Source organism: Haliotis rubra, unplaced genomic scaffold (genome assembly GCF_003918875.1).
Source record: "Haliotis rubra isolate DU_JTF1 unplaced genomic scaffold, ASM391887v1 Scf130, whole genome shotgun sequence".
Classification (NCBI taxonomy): Eukaryota; Metazoa; Mollusca; class Gastropoda; order Lepetellida; family Haliotidae; genus Haliotis; species Haliotis rubra.
The window spans coordinates 585980-606032 of NW_025765226.1; the positions used below are offsets into that span (position 1 = coordinate 585980).

At 42.9% G+C, this 20053-nt stretch overlaps 1 protein-coding gene across 1 annotated transcript in view; it reads left to right on the forward strand.

Annotated features, from left to right (window-relative positions):
- Positions 1-20053, forward strand: part of LOC124267270 — an 80580-nt gene that overhangs the window by 13445 nt on the left and 47082 nt on the right. The window contains exons 6-8 of the mRNA XM_046702181.1: positions 14-68; positions 13125-13176; positions 14772-14926. Of these exons, the coding sequence (XP_046558137.1) occupies positions 14-68; positions 13125-13176; positions 14772-14926 (262 nt within the window). The remainder of the gene's footprint in view (positions 1-13; positions 69-13124; positions 13177-14771; positions 14927-20053) is intronic.

Sequence of the window (20053 nt, forward strand, 5' to 3'; positions counted from 1 at the left end):
TTCAATATTGCAGACACTCAATGCCACAGACACCAAAGAGAGTGGAGGAGCCCTTGCAAGCAGCATAGGTAAGTTGTTCAGTAACCAAATTTTTCACATAGCCATTTTCATTTATTACATGTATCATTTCAGTTTGATACTTTATAGGAGGTCTCGTCACATAACTCTGATCATACAGTCTGATTGGAGGCTTCTGTCAAACAGCAAGCACAGCATTCATAGCAGCATGCTTACCGTATATGACCGTCTATAAGCCGAATTTTGAGGACCAAAAAAAGCAGTCTGTAGAAGGTGGTCGTCTTATCCATGGGTTAATTTGCAATTAAACATCACTAGACAAGATTATTTACCTTTTAAGTTCTAATTTGTTTTTGCTGGGCATTGTATTATTTGCAGGGATTAAGATTACCGTGTGTATCTGAGCCGGAAATAGCAATCAGCTGTGCACGTTTCCCGGCGATCAAGTTCAAACATTCACAGATAATATAACGGGACGATTTCTGACGCAGTCATCAGTAAAATATAATACAGGATACTACTATTTAACCCAAAGAAATATATCCTAGCATTGTGTAATTTTAGTTACAGTTTTTGCTCTATAAACTAATATGCACCGAAACATACCATTTTGACACTGATTTTAGGTCAAGTTTGGTTTTTTCCTTATCCTGACTCATGCTCTTTTGCTTGTCTTCTTCTTCTTGCGAACATAGTGGAACACTTGTATCTCCTTAATTGAAGCTCCCTTCAATGTAAAATCACTAATTAGTACTCACCAAGAGTTGCCTCCCTTTGCCTTTGCGCGGGAAAGGCGGCGCCACCTTCTGGCCTCATGCTTCACTCTCTCCTTCTTCGCCCAGTGAGCAGGATGTGAGAGCGCCTGTGTCTCCTTACACACTATATCCTTTGGTTATTCTTAGTTAGTTACCTCCTATAGGTTACTATAGAGGTGTAGCTAGTATCCTTCATTAATATGTATTGATAATTATTCGTATTTCTACTGTTTATTCACGGGAATTCGTGATTGTTCAGCTAGTTTACGTTGATGAAAATCTGTACTATTTGTAGATTACGTTTTTCTGCTGCTGACCCGCATGTAATATGCCCTAGCTGTACTACTTCGCCTTTGTGCGCTTGATTCACGCTTGCAGTTACTGTATTAATCTATCTAATTCTGCTTTTAATAAATATCATCTTTATGCCTTTGAGACGCAGCAGATAGGTCACGCAAACAAGGGTTAGACATGGCCGATACATCGGAACCCCTAGCCAGTCAGCTGCTGTCGGACGACCCCCTCCCGTCTGGTGTTCCGCTAGAGTTTCCCTCGAGGAGGGGCGTGGGATGCAGTCCGCCGCCTCCAAGAAGCGCCCTGCTTCCCCAGACATCCCGCCATCGCAGCCACCAAGTCTAAGAGGGCCTCGACATCTACTCAACGCAGACTCCGTACCCCCAGGGCAGCGTCTACCTCCAAGGGAAAGTCTACGAAGTCGTCAAGAACCTTCTCAGCCGAGATTGTTCCAGCCGCTGAACTGGGCCTCTACGATGATCAGCCGATCATCATCCCCGATCTACGCCACAAGAGACGACCGGTGTCGGCAACAGTGACGTCAGCACAGATCGCCATGCAGCCTGATGTGTCTACACCGATGTCGGACGATCTTCCTGAGGGCCCCGTCGCTAACATCGCAGAGAGGGCACCGACTACATCGTCGCAGACCGTCCCAGACGACCTGATGCGGCAAATCATGAAGATGATGGAGGACCACTACAGACTGGAGAGACAACCAGCCCAGGACCTGAGCCTTCGCGAAGGCTCCAACGTAGACGACACCCCAGAGGGACCCCCCGTCAACGTAGCGGCCACGACGAAGCCACCTTCGCGAAGGAAGTCACAGACCACCTCGACGAAGGACCCAGATGTACAGCCTTCGCGAAGGCTTCGCGAAGGCTTGATAGATCATCACCTACCTCGGCTTCATCCTTAGATTCGGACTCGACCACCAGACTTCACGAAAGCCTTCGCGAAGGTCAAGTCGCCGCTCCCCAGGACCGACGCAGAGGAAGCTTCGGAAGGCCTTCGCTGGGGCACCATTATCAGGCTCTAAATCATCTTCGCCCAGAAGGACATCGAGGGATTCCACAAGAGCTTCACGGAGCTATCAACATTCACCTCACAGATCTCCGCGAAGGTCAACCTTTAGACGCAGATCGTCAGGCCGTTCACCAAGACGATCCCCTCGCCATTCTCCATGCCGATCACCTCGCCGTTCACCGCGGCCGATCTCCTCGTACATCACCACGTCGATCTCCTCGCAGGTCACCACACAAGTCTTCACAGAAGTCCACAGTCAGGTCTCCTTTAACGTCACCCTGTACAGTGGTAGAAGCACATAGTCCACCATCAGAAGAGCATCAACCTCTTATCAGCGATCCCGTGGTAGAAGATGATGGAGGCATCATTTTCTCAGACGCTGAGATACGTTATTGGATGGTTAACAACCTAGACCTTTCTTCACCTTCCAAGAGTGGTAACTCGGCGCATACTTACCTGATGAAGGAGGACGATGCAGACGCCATCACCTTACCTCCGATCGACCCGATTGCTGCGGTGCCACAGAATTTGGACACAGCCTTCCATAAAGCCACGAAAGTTCAAACGCCACACTTACCGCACTTTCACGCTAAGAAGTTTTCAACTCATAATATGGACCCCTTCCTCAAGGCACAAGACATCGATGATAATTACAAAATGATCAACGATGTCAAGAATAAGAACTATAAGATTGACGATCGCAAGCTGGTTCAGATAGAAACCATGACGAGGCGTATGTTCTTTGGCCTTAATAGATCTAGAACGATCAATGAGACTCTTATCACCAGATTTCGTGACACGACTTCTGAAGATGATAGAATGATCTACTCGGCCCTACTTATGCAAAAGAAGGACCAGCAGTTCCTAACGGATCATCTCACATCAGTCTCAGCAGCGCTAACCTTAGCTCGTCGTCAAGGCCTCCTCGCTTCCTGCAGCTGGGGTGAGCAGTTTACAGCTCCACTCTATACAGCCCCGTGGTCCTCACCATCCATCTTTGACGGAGGGATAGAGAAAGTCTCCAAGGAAGTCACTAAGGATTCTAGAGAAGTCCTTATGATAAAGTCGATGGACACGCTAGCCAGCGTCATCAGGCAGACTTCACAAAGATATTCAGGGAAATCTAAATTCACTGGATTACAGAGAGCACGGGATAGGAAGATGGCCAGCTCCAGGGGAAAAGATTCTTTTCGTCGCCCATATGGCAACTACAGAGGAGGATCAGGAAGAGGCAGGGCACCCAGAGGTTCCCGCAACTATAAACGATGAAAGACAGGTTCGGAACGACTGGAGTCTTCCACCCCCCAGCCGTTCCAGTACAACCGTCACAAGTGGGTGGACGCCTTCAACTGCACTGGGAGAACTGGGGAATGTTACAAGACCCTTATGTCTCCAACATTCTTCAACACGGATATCGTATCCCACTACAGGCCACGCCTCCGCTGACAGTCAACCCTCACAAGTTCGACTTCCAGGCACAACAACTACCAAAGTTAAGAGAGGCTGTTACATCTCTCCTAACCAAGCAGGCCATAGAAGTACTAGATCAAGTAAACGTCGAACCAGGCTTCTACTCCCCAGTTTTCCTAGTACCCAAGAAAAACTCCAAGGAGAAATACAGACTCATTTACAACATGAGCATATTCAACAGAGATTATCTACGCAAACCGCCAACGTTTCGCATGATACATCTACCTCAATTACGGCAGTTAATTCGTCCCATGGATTACATGGCCAGTATAGATCTGCAAGACGCCTATCTACACATCCCGATACATCCCGAATCCAGGAAATACCTACGATTTACACTAGACGGGCTGCATTACCAATGGAAAGTACTCCCATTCGGAATATCATCGGCCCCCTGGTTATTCACAAGAATAACGAAACCTATCGTCACCTATCTACATCGTCTAGGGCTACGCAGTGCGTTCTACCTCGACGACGGGATACAAGTAGATCAAGATCCACAGCGTCTCAAACTACAGTTAAACTACATCATCAAGCTACTAACACAGCTAGGATGGTTAGTAAATTTACTCAAGTCGGACCTAGTACCCTCGCAAGATCTGCAATTTCTAGGCATTCGATTTATCACGACTCTCAACCGTATCGTCGTATTCAGAAGACCGATGGCTCAAGATCCAACAGACCATTCCTCTAGCTCCTACTCTCCGCTACCACTACGACATTGGCAGAGCCTGTTGGGTCTCCTCACGCCAGCCCAAGACATGACAGTCAGAGGCAGACTACAGTTACGTCCGCTACAGGTCTTCATCAATGCTCATCTCGACGACCTACAACCATTCAGTCTACCAAACACCTCAGACCTCATCTACTATGGTGGACCAGGAGGTCGAATGTTCATGGCGGCGGCATTTGTTTAACAGAGCCGAATTCAAAACCCATCTATATGTAGACGCTGCCGCCCAAGGTTGGGGAGCTCATCTCGCCAACCGGACGGCTTCAGGGTTATGGAATCAGCAAGAAAGCAAGCTCCATATAAACATGTTAGAGATGAAAGCGTAATCAACGCCATACTTCATTGGAGCACCATTCTACAAAAGGCGATCTGATGATTCATACCGACAACTCGACAGTGGCGCTTTTATGTGAACAAACAAGGCTCAACGAGATCACTGAACCTATTGACTTTATAAGCTTTCAACTGTTCGATCTAATCGACGATCTCAACTTACATGTCAGAGCATGTCACATTCCCGAGCCAAGAATGTACTAGCAGACGACTCTCTCGCCACATCTACCGTCACCGACAGAATGGATGCTCCATACAGAAATTTTTGCACAGATTATCAAGCAAATAGGAGCTCCGCTAGTAGATCTATTCGCCACTCGCTTCAACAATCAGCTACCGACATTCGTGATCGCCAGTCCCGACCCACGAAAGCATGGGCAACGGACGCTAAGCATATCCTGGGAAGGCCTCAATGCGTACGCGCTTCTCGCCAGCCAGCCATAATCCCTCAAGTGTTACAGAAAATCAGACAAACACAGAGCCTCCAACTCACTTTGTCGCTCTACTGGCCAGCCAGAACGTGGTTTCCCATTCTAATTCAAGAAATCGGACAACCAACACTAGAGCTACCAAAGCGCTCGAATCTATTAGTACATCCACACACCAAACAGGTGCACGGAAACCCAGAAGTATTCCAACTTCACGTATGGACTGTATTAAAATGTGTTTAAACAAGAGAGGGTATTCAACCAGAGCGGCAAAAGCAGTCACGCTTGCCTTACGCTATTCTACACGTAACTTGTACGACGACAAGTGGCACAGTTTCGAAAATTACGCAGCAAATAAGGGATTTACAGCGAGAAATGCTACACATCCACAAGTGGCAGATTATTTGTGTTACCTACGCCAAAACAAACATTTAAAAGGCTCGACACTGTCAACATATCTTGCCGCTCTTAGTTCTGTGATAACTATGAGAACGGGTGTCAAGCTAACCAAGACGCCAGAGTTACTGGCCTTACTACGTGCTTTCCGATTGGAAGATCAGAAACGGAAGTTCCACGCCCCAGCTTGGGATCTTAATATAGTGCTCCAACACCTCACAAGTGAGGCTTATGAACCGTTGGAATCGACAACCTTTGAATTTCTCTCACAGAAAACCTTATTCCTGTTATCGCTAGCGACGGCAGCCAGGATGTCAGAAATTCACGCACTAGATTATGAGAGGATACAGTTTGATGACAATCAAAACACAGTGCACTTGGGACTAAGATGGGATTTCATCGCCAAAAATCAATTGCCAGGTCAACCAGACAGATTATTCCATATTCCTGCACTCTCCTCGATTCTCGGGATCTCAAGATACACTGGACTTATCTCTATGCCCAGTCAGAGCTCTCAAAATCTATTTACGACGTTCCAAAACAAGGCGACGACTTCTCAAACGATTATTCATCCCTTTATCGGCAACAACTCAGACAGAAGTCTCTCGTACCACCATATCTATATGGATAAGAACTGTCATACTTCGCGCCTACAAGGCTGCAGGACTCGACCCTCCAAGAGCATCAAATCCCCATGAGATCAGGGCATTGGCTTCCACACTCGCTCTACATGGTAACTGCTCATTAAATACCATCATGGAAGGCTGCTTTTGGAAATCCGACATGGTGTTTGCTAATCACTATCTGAGAGATATCACCACCGAGGACGTCTCAGGTATTCACCATTTCGGTCCCATGGTCCTCGCACAGCAGTTGACAGTCCCTCGTAGACGTTAACACATAGTCTTACGAGATTATTATGTATATTTCATACCAGTATTATCTAGCTTATAACTCTACGGAGTTTTAGGGCTATTTATATGCTTAGCTTAAGTCTACTCAGCCTTAAGTCTGTACTGATGATTATGTTCAGTTGGGTAGCTTCTCCATGTGGGAGTCGCTTTTATATCTTTATTGCTATTATCATAGTATATTATTATTGTAATACCCCATCTATGGCAGTGTATAAACTTATGGTTTATAGTAGCAGGAATTATCCTAAGTCAGTGCCATTATAAAGTTCCCGTAAGGGGGTTATTACAGTTATATATATATAAATCACTAATTAATTTTATAAATCCAAAGTATTCTGTTCTTTCCCACCTCCGTTTCCGTAGGATTCTACAAGCAAAAGAGCATGAGTCAGGATAAGGAAAAATATGTAATTTTTAGAGTAAAATTGATATTTTATACTTATCCTGACTCATGAGGTAAGCCCTCCCATCCTCCCCACATAACACTTTGGATTTCCTGTAAATTCAAGTGTTGGGCTCGCTATATCAGGAGAGAGTGAAGCATGAGGCCAGAGGGTGGTGGCCTTTCCCCCGCAAGAAAGGCAAAGGGAGGCAACTCTTGGTGAGTACTAATTAGTGATTTTACATTGAAGGGAGCTTCAATTAAGGAGATACAAGTGTTCCACTATGTTCGCAAGAAGAAGAAGACAAGCAAAAGAGCATGAGTCAGGATAAGTATAAAATATCAATTTTACTCTAAAAATTACATTATTCGATTTCAGGCACAAGTTGTAAGGGATAATAAGTCTTTTATTGCATCATTAAGAAGCTAAAGTGATGTAGCCATCTCAACGCTGACAAACACAGCAGACATATATCAGAGAGAGCAGATTGTTTGTGTGGCCACCCTACTGAAGATGCTTGTCCTTACTTCTTTGTATGTTCCAGATTTGATGCTATAAGAGTAAATGAATTTTATTATACCAGTGGCTTTTGATTAGAAACAATCTTATATGGAACGTCTTCCATGAACCCACAAACTCAATCCGATATCTTAAAATCAGTCCATAAATTTATAACTGAAACTAGACTTTTTAACTGAGATAATCCTATGCTACAACCTATAATTCTCAAAACTATACTGCTACTGACCCCGACTGCAAATGCCATAAATGTATACAACCATCATGATCTTAATCTTCTGACTACATGTCATAACGTCTATTTTCATTAGATATCATTGTTCTTGTCATGATACTGTTTCATATATCTATGTATATTGGAGTGGTCCTGACAGACAGGTCTCGCAGGTAATGTGAAGAGAAGACTGTATCAAAATGTCCATGATAGTGGTCAAGGAGCAGTTGCTATTGAGGGCCATCATCAAGGCTAGTGCACGGATTGGAAGCGGCTGGAGGAGGCAACCCTGCAAAGGTGTAGGCTCGCAGGATCGTGGCACGCATCTAGAAGGCCAATGTGGTCCGGGAAACCTCAGTTCTTGAAGCGGTCGACAATAGTATGAAGAGACGCTTCCATAGCCGTCGACGATCCTTGGAGGCAGCAAGGTAAAAGTGTAGAGCCCTAAGAGGGCAGAGTGTCAACTCTTCATTATCATCAGGCCTAAGAATGGTGGACAATGGGGGATGGTAAACATCCAGTCCGGTTGCCCCGGCAGTTGGTTTTTCGCAATGAAGTCCCAGCGGAGACCCAGAAAAAAACTTGCCATGCTTCCGCTCGAACCAAACCCGACTGACATCAATCGCATGCAGTTCAGATATACGAGCAGCGGTAGCCAAAGCTACCAGGAAGAATGTCTTGAATGTCACTTGTTCAAAGTCCTTGTCTTCTAAGGTTCATAGTCTGTAGAAATCAAATGACGAAGGATGACAGACAGATCCCAGGCCGGAGGTCTGAACTTCCTGGACTGGTCAGAGAGTCTATAGGAGCATAATAGGCTCTGCAACTCTGGAACAGTGGAAATCTTCTTGCCTGTGGTGGTAGCCAAAACTGAGTTGATGGTGGCTAAGTAGGTAGCTAACGTAGTACCCTTGAGTTTCTTAGTAGTGCGGAGATGCTGCAGAGGTAAAGTGGGACATGCAATTCCCCTAACCTTGCAATAGTCTTCAAACTTTTTCCACTTTTTGTCGTACAAGGAACGGGTCAAAGTATGATGCGCTGAAGTAATAGCTGTGGTCACTCGGCGAGAGTAGCCTTTAGTTATGAGAGATTTCTGAAGATACGCCAAACATGTAGATCAAGGGTCTGAGATGACCCCTGGCATAGTTCTGCGTGAGGGTGAAGAAGTAGGTCGTCCCGGTTGAGAAGTGGTACTGGGTTTGGTTCTGCCAATCTTCTTAGGTTGACAAACCAACTTCTTGCTGGCCAGAAGGGTGCGACCAAAAGCAGTAGTATGTTGCTGGTGGCCAAATGTTATGTATAACTTTTGGTAGCTGAGCTGGAGATGGGAACATGTAAGCATTGAGACCCTCCCATGATAATGCCAACTTGTCAAAGTCCCAAGCCATGGGGTCTAGGATTGATGATATGAACTTTGGAAGTTGATTGTTGAACCTTGTGGTGAATAGATCTACTTGATGCCGTGATAATGGGTAGATCATTCACTGGAAGATCTCAGGCAGTAGCTTCCACTATATCGGGGACGGACAGTTGGATCGAGACAAGGCATCAGCAATCACACTTTTTACCCTGGGAATGTGTCTGGCTCTGGCTACGATGTTGAGAGAGTCGATGTGAAGGAAGACCCTGATCGCCCATTGTAGCAGATTCTCCGAGCCTGTCGAGCCTAGAAGATTTATATACCAAACCATTGTTGAATTGTCTGAATGAATCAACAGAATAATTGATTGAAGTTCTGTTGCCCGATGTGAGATGGTTGAATTACCGCCTTGAATTCCAGCTCATTTATATGAAGTACCCGTTCGTCGGATGACCACAGCCCGGCCACTTGGTGGTCGAGGAAGTGAGCTCCCCAACCCTTAAGGGATGCATCAACAAATAGGTGATGAATAGATACAAAGGACATCATAGAGACTCTGGCCAGATATTCTGTTCGTCTAGCCACCACTGAAGGACTGGACAGAGCGGATCTGGAAGGTAAATCAGTTCCAGTAGAAATCGCTGTATCAGCTGAAGTTGAAGCTGACCTCTGTATGTTAAGGCTTGAGCTGATGTCAGAAGACCCAGTAGCTCCTGTCACTGACGTTAAGGTTCTTGCTTGAGACTGCGCTGGAGGAATGCATTGCTGAATCCTTATCCAACTGTCATGAGGAACGAACATCATCCCCTGACGAGTGTCGAACAGTGCTCCAATGAATTGGGGTCTCTGAGTCGGTATTAGTTCCGATTTCTCAATCTTCAACAGCCACCCTTACTGCCTGAGCAGCATGGTGGTGAACTGAAGTTGGCGAAGCAATACGATTGGATCCTGTTAAGCTTGAATACAATCGTCTATATAGCTTTCGAAGGTGATCCCCCTGAAAATGGAGGAAGCTCGTGATGGGTTGTTAATTCGGGTAAAAAGCCACGGGCAGTGGAAATTCCAAATGGTAGGAATTTCCATTGGTAGTGATTCCCATTGAACAAAGCAAAGGTACATCTGTTGTTCTGGATGTATCGGAACGTGATAAATAAGCATCCTGAAGATCTAGACTGATGAGGTAGTCTCCCTTCTCCAGGATTTGTGTAATAGGTTGATCAACACCATTCTGAAGTGAGGCGGTGGAAGCTCCTGCCACTCTCGAAGGGACATCCCCTGAGATAGGAACGTTCAGTTAGTTCAGCTGTCATGATAATACTGAAGGAGTGCTATGTAGTAGGTTCTGCGCATGGAGATTGTCAATCAATCTACAGGAACGTTCACAATGTAAAGTGTGATAAAGGTCGTACGATCGGCGTGCGAGCTCAGGAACGTCTGATTCGCCAAATGGAGTGCTGGTTCACCTGATGCAGTGATAAAGGTAGTAGAATCGACGCATGAGGATCGTCCAGGCATTGCTGCAGTGACCTCTGAACTGAAGGCTTTAGCTAATGTAGAAAACCGTGTAACCCTAGCCAAAGACAAAGCGTTCTTGGGCATTCTGTCTTTCACCTTCGGTTAGCTGTCACTCTCGGCTGGCTGACGAATCCCGACATAATCACTCTTACTGGGCATGGCACTGTTCATCGTCACTGGCAATTAAAAGCTGGGATTGTCAACCGCTTCGTGAGATCAATAAAGTCTGTTGGGGCACTTCATAATCACTTTTATCATCAAAATTTTCCGGTAAACAAACAGTAGTCCGCCATTTACAAATGTTACCCACAATGCAACAGTGACAAAATCCGGACAACACGATCTTCAGTTAACCGGGCGAATCACAACCAAGACATCACTGCTGATACCATGAGCAGAAACTTGACCCATCTGTCCAGAAGCTTGCTGATGAAGTAAAAGGAAGGGTGATGCAGATGACAAACCAGTCCATAACTGCACCCATTGATACACCATAACGCTGTAACGAGTAGTCTGTAGTAACAGGACTCAGTGAAGCATTGTGAATTATTCCTGGATAGCAAGTTTGTCTAGTAATGCACAACGGGTTGTTGTAGAGCTGATATCTACGCTGAAAGGTGGATTCGTTTAACCGAATCATTCATCAAAGGTGAAGATGGGATGGTAGATTAAATCAAGAACGAGATGAGCCCCGATCACATAGGAGTCTTGGAGATCCGGGATCGTCAGACCATCAAGTGCCGACATAAACTAGATGTCAGCGCTAGTGACATAGCTACTACCTCTGTTCAACCAGCAGATAAAGGGTACCAGGTGGGATAAGTCATGTGACCAAAATCTTCTAGCGCCTCACAGGCCTAAGGGTAATCTAAAGAGCCAAGTCAGATTTCCGTGTTAATAGCATATCACTGTGGTGAGGAATTCTGCGCGTCACAAATGGCCTGAATACTAACATCATGTTGACAGCTGGTACAGTTCGACAAATTGGCCGTATCTAAATGCAAGTTCATGATCCTTCATATTGAATGTAGTACATAAATCATCTAGTATCTTGCTCTAGATAGCTGTAGCTGGTCAGCGAACCAAGTGATCATGGTTGTATGTTGAATCAAACTCTGGTGATCGGGATCAAAGTTGTGATCTGGATCGGCTCAATGAACCCGTCCTGTTCGGTGATCTGGATCGGCGCGGTGATCTACTTCGAGGTTGTGATCTGAATCCATTCGCTGATCTGGATCGATTAGGTGATCTAGATCGGTCCGGTCCGTTGATCTATTCCTAAGTTGTGATCTGGATCAATTAGGTGATCTGGATCGGACCACTGATCTGATTAGAAGTTGTGATCTGGATCCATCCGGTGACCTGGAACGATTCGGTGATCTGGATCGGTCCGGTGATCTACTTCGATGTTGTGGTCTGGATCGGTCCGGTGATCTACTTCGATGTTGTGGTCTGGATCGGTCCGATGATCTACTTCGATGTAATGATCTGGATCGGTCTGGTTATCTAGATCAGCTAGGTGATCTGGATTGATCAGGTGATGTGGATCGTAATTGTGCTCTGGATCGATCTGGTGATGTGGATCGGCACAGTGATCTAGATCGGGTTTGTGATGGTGATCTGGATCGTGAAGGTGATCTAGATCGTGATGGTAATCTAGAATGATGTGGTGATCTGGATCAGCAATTAGGTGACGAAACCTGAAGTGTTGATTCTTGATGAACGTCCCCCGGCGACGCTAATGTAGCCATCTCCGTCTGGTTCAATGAACTGTGAGGGGACAGTTGGCTGGTTGAACGTGGTTGGCTCGGCTCCAAACAAACTGAGACAGTCGAGGGGATATGTACCGATGATCTAGATGATGATAGTGTCGATCTAAGGTCCCCTGGTAGTGTCGAAGCGGGAGAGAGAGAGGTGCAAGTCGTGAGATAGTATAAGTATATAAATATACAATTAATATTAAAATTTCCAAATGCAATTTTTTGTAAAATGCCTTGGTTAATACTCCCAGTTTGAAAGCTTTACAACGATAGGGCGTATGTTTTACTAAACCAGGGATAATGCTATTGAACTTAAAAAAATTAAAACTTTGTTGTCAAAGAAGTTAGTTTCATCGAAAGTTAAGCAAAAATTTGAAAGTTGCTGTGCTCTTTGAAGTAAGTAAATTGTAAGTTCGATTGCTTGTTTTAGTGTTACTAGAAGCCTTTTGCTCTAGTTTTTACATGTATGATCAAAGAACATATTTGATGTTGTTTATGTCAACTGACCTCCGATTTGATCAAGTCAACATTATTCATGACTTGTTTCTCATGGGAAAGTTGGGCATTCAAAATAAGTTTAGCATATTGCTGCTTCATGCAATGTAAACACCCTTTTTATGGATAAACACCTTTTGAGTTTTTTCGGCAGTGTAACACCAGAAAGCAGTATTTGATAAAGCTTGACTATCATATCAGTTTTCTTTCATTGACCTTCTAAAATGCTTAGAAACACCTTTTGTTTGTTATTTCATCAAAAGCAGTTATAGCTGCTCATATAATAATGTGTCCACACAAAATTATCCTCAGTAATCTGTCTGTAAGGTGAACTCATAGTACTTGTTGACTTCTTGTTCATCTTGTAAGGTATGAATATGAAGACATAACATACGAAATTGTCTGTGTTCATTTTGATACATGCTACTTAGCTACAAATGTAAGTGACATTTGTAAAACATTTAAATCTATGCTGCAAACCATTTATGAATAAGCTTAATGTATATTTCAGATGAGGAATATGTGCTTGTTGATTCTGAAGTTGACAACTTGAACTCAAATGAGTAAGTATTACCTTGCGTGAAGAGACAAATACCATGATGTGTATTATTGTGGTTGTGTAATCTGGCATAATTATGAACTTCACTGGCTGGAGATTTGAACAAAGGCTGGTGGTTCGGCTTATATACGGAACATACCATTTTGATATTGATTTTAAGGGTCAAGTTATGACTTCGGCTTATCTACGATAATTCACCTTATTCTTCACTTTTTTTTATTTCAAGAGATGAGTTACTCAATTGCAATTCCCACAGACAATTGATCTATAGGGAATAAGTGAAACCATCCTTTACAATCCCAGAAGTCTGGTATATTGGTAAGTCACTGGTATATTGTGAAGTGGTTGCGCTAATACAGGGCATAAGCTACAAAAGATATTACATTATGATGAGATAATAACACAATCCAAGTTCGATAATTGGCAAATTCAGTCAAACAATTTGTCCTGAAATATAATCCGTTAGTAGTATGTACATTGATTCAAAACTTCCATTTTGCCCTCAGAATTGCAAAAAGAATTTGGACGATTGCGTTTTCCAAACGTTATTTAGGACAATTTGTTCGGTGTTTCCATGGACAAATTAATGACTGTTGTCATCTGTGTGGTGGATAACTGTTGACTCTCTAATGTTTGATCGATGGTCTGACATGTGGTGGCAGATCACAAATTAAAGATATTGGACATTGTATACAACTTTTATGAATAGAGAACTTCTTTGTTGCCGTAGTTTTGGGATGTACAGTGTGTCCTAACATGGCATGATACACAGCATTTGCACAAGGAGAAATATATACATGGCAGGTATTTGGGTTTATACAATAGAAGAGGTTGATGTACAGTGTGTTGGCATGAGGCTTGTTGTGATAAGAAATGATTGAAGCCAGTAGACAAAGGAAGGACTTAAGGAAGGTAGACTTGAGGAAGTAATATGACACTGTGTTGCTGTAGTTTTCAAGTGTACCTATGCATCAGCCTAATTCGTCAGTTGTCTTATAAGCTGACGGGATATAAATACATTGGGTATTTGCAATCCTGACAGTGCAACAACTACATCTTGATACATCCCACAGGTTTTAAAGATTATGAAAGTAACTAGCACACAACTGCCCTCTTCTGAATCTGATCCGATAGAATAGGTCTTCAGCAACCCATCTTCTGAATCTCTACAGTTGACAAATGTTGATGTCGATGCTCATGCTGTTGATCACTGGATTGTCTGGTCCAGACTTCAGACTAAATGGCTAAAACTCCACTCACTCTTCTAAAGTCATGCATAACTTGGTAAAAATAAAGTCATGCATAACTTGGTCAGTCTTATGGGTGTACATTTTGTGTTAAATTATGCAGGAGTAAACAGAACATTAGGAGAACAGTTCTTATAAGTAAGTGATATTTGCATGGATGGCTATTTAATTTAAGTTCAACCCAACAGGCACCTTATAAACTAACAATTTTTGACAGTTTATGCTGTTAAATCTTTCAGCATATGGATTTACTTACTAGTTGTTGATTACTTGATGAAAGGCCATCTAGGTCAGCCTATCCTCTTCCCCCTCACCCTTTCTTTGCTTGATATTATCTATTTACTCTTTTCAGACAAGAAGATGAAGCTAGTGGCTTTACGATTCCATTTGAGACTGATCGATCTTTTATGACACTAATGAAGGAAAATCTAGCAGTGAAAGGACTCCTGAAGCCCAACCAGCTCTATCATCCTGATCATGAAGTCATAGTTTTAAAGTCTCCAAGTGGTAAGTGTTTTTGACATAGTGTCATGATGCAGGAATGGGTCTTCTCTAATGCATGGGTAATATACGTAAACTTATTTGAACAGTTTCTGTGTTTCCAGTGAGTTGAGATTGTAAATACGATGTGCCATTTAAGATTGACATCCAATGATCAAGGGAAAAACAATGCTCCTTTGAGCAGCTGAACTGGATATTGGTGCAATGCAAATAATGGCATAATAATAATGTCTTTGTCATCATTGTGTATGCTAAAATATCATCTAGAAATAGGACATATATTCACAGGCACTTTTTACAGTAATGACTGGATGGTGGACATCAAACAAACCAAATGTCTTACCTTTATGTCTAGTGCAGTAGATTGCTCCACCTGCCTATGGAATGCCGCTTGCTTTTAATGCGCCACTTTCTTCCAATGCGCCACTTTCTTCAATGTGCCACTTACTGGCAATGCGCCGCTTTCACACAGGTCAACGTTACCACCTATGCCTGGTTATCCTATCACATTTTCAGTATCCCTTAACCTCCCTCCGATTGAGGTGCTTCAATCTACTTTGACTCATACAGCGACAGATGTGGGTTCGGCGCTTCCTTCCGGAGCGCTGATTTCTATGACTGCGAGATTCTCCATTAGTGAACCACCTTCTGTTGTATCCGGTCTACCGCCCAGTGCACCACTTTATACCAATGCTCTGCTTACAACTACAACCAATGGGATATTCAGCCCTTCATGGTGATCCTCCTTTGTCAGACACGAGATCTAATATGCCTCCTGTGACTTCAACTACCCCGGTGACTACGTCTAATGATTCCTTCCAGGCCTAATTTACTGGTGTCTTGGAATCCGGCATCCGATGTTCCTGCATCTCAGCCGTTTGATTTTGATTCCATTGTTTGGGGTAGTGGCCTCAGTGCTGGGTCAGCAACCTCCAGTCACGTCTACGATCGCTCAGTTGGCTGGCCCTGCCAACCGTGCCCTGTCAATCTTTGGATGAAGCCCTCCCGTCAGCCACGTCTTCTCCCACTTCGGATGGTAATTCAGTGTCTGATGTCAGTGTTTGATGTCAGTGTTGATGCTGTCGACACATCTCAGTTGCTGGTGTTGATTGTTAAAGAACCACTAAACTTTGTTTTTTGTTACTCTTTTAACCATTACATATGAAAGATTTGTGGTTAGTCTTATGCGGAACACCAAATTTATTCTTTAAAAACTTGTGGTTATTTAATACCGAGCGATTAAAAGTTGCCAAAAAGTCACCTGCTTCCCTCTCGCCCGCCAACGAAACCACAGACAGGTTACGTAACTCTGTCGCCGGAGCACTGCAGTGACGTCATATGAGGAACGATTTTCAGTTAGTTGTATAGAAAATGTGTAGCACGCTCATCATTTTGATGATTTCTCGACATCAACGACGCACATGCCGAATCGCTGCTTTTGTCTTCAATTGCTCCTAGGGTCGTCGGCTTATGGTGTCCCCATGCACAGATTTCCACAGGACCCCCGCAGTTCGTGCTAAATGGGTTATGTTTGTGAGTGCGGCTTAGCGTTGTGGAAGCCTGAAACGATATCTTACTTGTGTTCAGATCGCTTCACGGAAGTTAAAGGATCAAACTACTTACTTTGTAAAAATATGCATATGATTGATGACCATAAAGATTTTCTAAGACACAACTTGTAACATAACGATTTCTTCCTCGAAGTGAGGTTGTGGTCAAGTAACAATAATATTGTAAGTAGTATTATATTGATTGACCCACCTCGCTGCCACGAGAAATTGTTATGTTATATTTTATCATGCAAAATCCTATTAATAATCAATAAAATATACATATTTTACTACCAGTAGAAAGTAGTTTTGATTTTGTAACTTCGGTGGAAACAAACCTAAATGCCATTTATCCTCAGACTGGCGGATGTTCCCGACAGGGCTACCGCCATTTTTAAAAATAAAAAATCTGTTAGAATTAATGAGATTATAGTTTGTTTTCACTGCTTAGAAAATCAAGACTACTTTCTACTGTGAGTTAAATATGTATTGGAATCATAACCAAACGGATTTTGCATGACACAACTTATAACATAACGATTTCTTCCACGGAAGCTTAGGTGGGGTCAAGTCACAATACTACGCGCCGATAAATTTCTTGCTACATTCCCATGGTTAATGTCCACTCACCAGTATGTAGATACTAGTCAATGTGCGCTTTTATATTTGGTCTTATAATCCCAATTAGTTTATTATCATACTTGTATGCATTTTGAAACTAAATAAAAAGCAGACGATCTGCTGATACTTATAGTGAATTTATAACAGAACTGTAATATCTAGACATTTTATAGTTTGCCAATGTGAATCATAATTCGCATAATAATACCCTAGTGCATGTTGTCTGTCTCATTACACTTCACGTACGAAAACAATGATTCTGTTGAATGCTACGACAAATGAATAAAACAAAATGCAAATATTAAAATTAAAAACAGATTAAAGTTATAGGAACAATATCAGGCCATTACCTTGTTCGAGGAATGTATCCATCAATATCCACAAAACTGTTCCAAATGATGTGTCTTTTAACAGTTTAATATAATGAAAAAGTGATAAATCTTTTCAGGTATTGGTGTATAGTCTCATTGGTCACCCAAGATAGCACACCTGGCAACCAATTGCATAATGTCCGCTTTCTTTAAAAACAGTAATTTAGTTAGCCAATAATGGGCAATCAATCAATGTATTGCCGGTTAATCCTTTGAAAGAAGGACGTTGTTTTTTACGCAGACACAGACACGTTTACAGAGTGTACTCAGTATAGATTAGTAAATCTACATACGTAAACACTACCTTTTGACAATTCCGCTGTGTAAGATAAAAGTAATTAATCAATCAGCGTGTTATCGGTTAATCCTTTGATCGATGTTTATAATGTTGAATATTTACTCCAGACACAAGAAATGCCAAATGGGAACCTTTGTCGGGTAATTTAAGTGTGTTACCACTAATTATACCTGTGATAAATTCATTAACTGACCATCAAGTGAATGATGACAAATAACGTGTAGTGTTAATTGCTGTATTGCATGTGAAAACTTATGGGCCGACACTGTTTTGAGAATACAAACAGATTTTTACATGACATGATTAAATATCGAGGTAAAAACACAGAAATGGGATCAATTTGGATCAGTCATTATACAAATAGGGCCTAACGACACCAATCGATTTTGACAGAATCGTCTATGAAAACAAGTTGTAACTCGGAAACTAGGCAAAGCAGGAGACAAAAGTAAATGCCAGTAGATTGTGAGAACATATAGCTTTCATTTTCCACAACAATTGTCACGATTTCAAGTTTATACAAGCCTGTAAACAACATAATTTAACCCCTAAAATGTAGATGAATTCCTGCACGGGCCCTCCAAGCTATTCCTCATATGACGTCACAGAGTCGCGCCGCTCTGATTGGTTGAAATTTCGTTCGCGGGTGAGAATTGTGCACTGTTGTCAAAAAGGTCGATTTAAGTCAATTAAAGGTCGAAATGAGTAGTTTTAATGACGAGGTTTCATTTATAACGATGCGAGTTAGTGATTTATGTATTTGTACCCCCTAGGGTTTATGTGACCTTTAAAAAGACACATTTGCCATGAAGTACTTCCCCATCGGATCTTCTGACTTGCTTTGATATGAAACCGGATGACATTTCCTCCTCGTCCCTGTATTACTCATCTTGCGGCTTCCCTAGATGAGGTGTTTGACAACCTTCGGAAAGTCAAGGATGGTTTTCGGAGCCTTGTTTTAACTTGGCGTCTTCTCATGTCCATGGGTCCTCAACGTTGATTGCATCCCCTCCTGTGGATGATGACATTACATTATTGGGGATGAAACAGAGAGCGTATTCTCCTTTCTTGGTGGAAGACCGGGAACTGTCGCATTTGGATGGTCTTGCGAATGGCACCCCTCAACATGGTGTTAACAGCGAGAGAAGCGGTGGCCATGTCTGTATCCCATGCAGTCTCTCCTCAACAAACTTATATCCGGGCCTCGATGGTTTTATTGCAAGGACAATTCCAAACTATTTTGGATCAGCTGGCTCACTTCTTTGCTTACCTCACAGCAGTCCGACGTAGGGGTCTTCTTCACTCGTCCACCTAGGAGGATAGGTTTTAGATTTCTGATTGTTATATTTTTTGTGTTTCCATGGCAGCAAGTTTGACTTTGACTGAGATTGGTGTTGGTGCTCTTTTCCAGAGCTGAACTTTAAGACTGTTCAATATTTCTTTACCAAACTTCTCACATAGATAGGTCTAGTGGGGAACTGGAGCCTTTTGGTAGTTTTGGATTTCTCAGATTATAATATTTCTTGGCGTTTCCATGGCAGCAAGTTTGACTTTGATTTCTTCACCAAACTTGGCACATAGATAGGTCTGGTGGTGAAATGGTACCTTTTGGTAGTTTTGGAATTCTGAATAAAATAAATTTTGTGTTTTCATGCCAACAAGTTTAGCTTCAACTGATTTTGGTGGTAGTGCTCCTTTCTTGAGCAAAACTTAAAAACCTTTCAATGCCCTCCTTCCACTTTACCATATACACACCAAAACATTTGACATAACCATAACTAGTACTATTCATGAAGAGTGTTTTGCCATTGCAGGGGATATTGATGACTGTCTTCTTGTTCCTGTTCTTTAGTTTCTTCAGCCTCAAATCTCTTGCACATTTCCTGTTCTTCCTCATAGTCCGGTTCATAAACCTTTCTATGAATTTCACACATCTTAATTTCTGACTTCATTCTGTTGAGGGAAGTAGACCAGATAGGCAGGGCGTTCACGTTCATATCCGACAAAAAACCTTTCTCGCTGCGATTGTCCAGTTTCTTCATCCCTTGAATAAAAGCAAAGCAGGCTGTGCCGAAAACATGCATATTTGACAGATTTGGCTTCTGACCTGTCAAAGCCTCGAATGGTGTTATGTTCAGTCTCTTGTTGTAACACTGGTTTCGAATGTGCGCTGAAGTCATGATAGCATATGACCATGGAGTCTTGGGTAACTTGGCTTCAATGATGAGGCATTTCGCCAGATTGTATAGGGAACGCCGTGCCGTTTCTACTGTTCCGTTCTGATGGGGTGAGT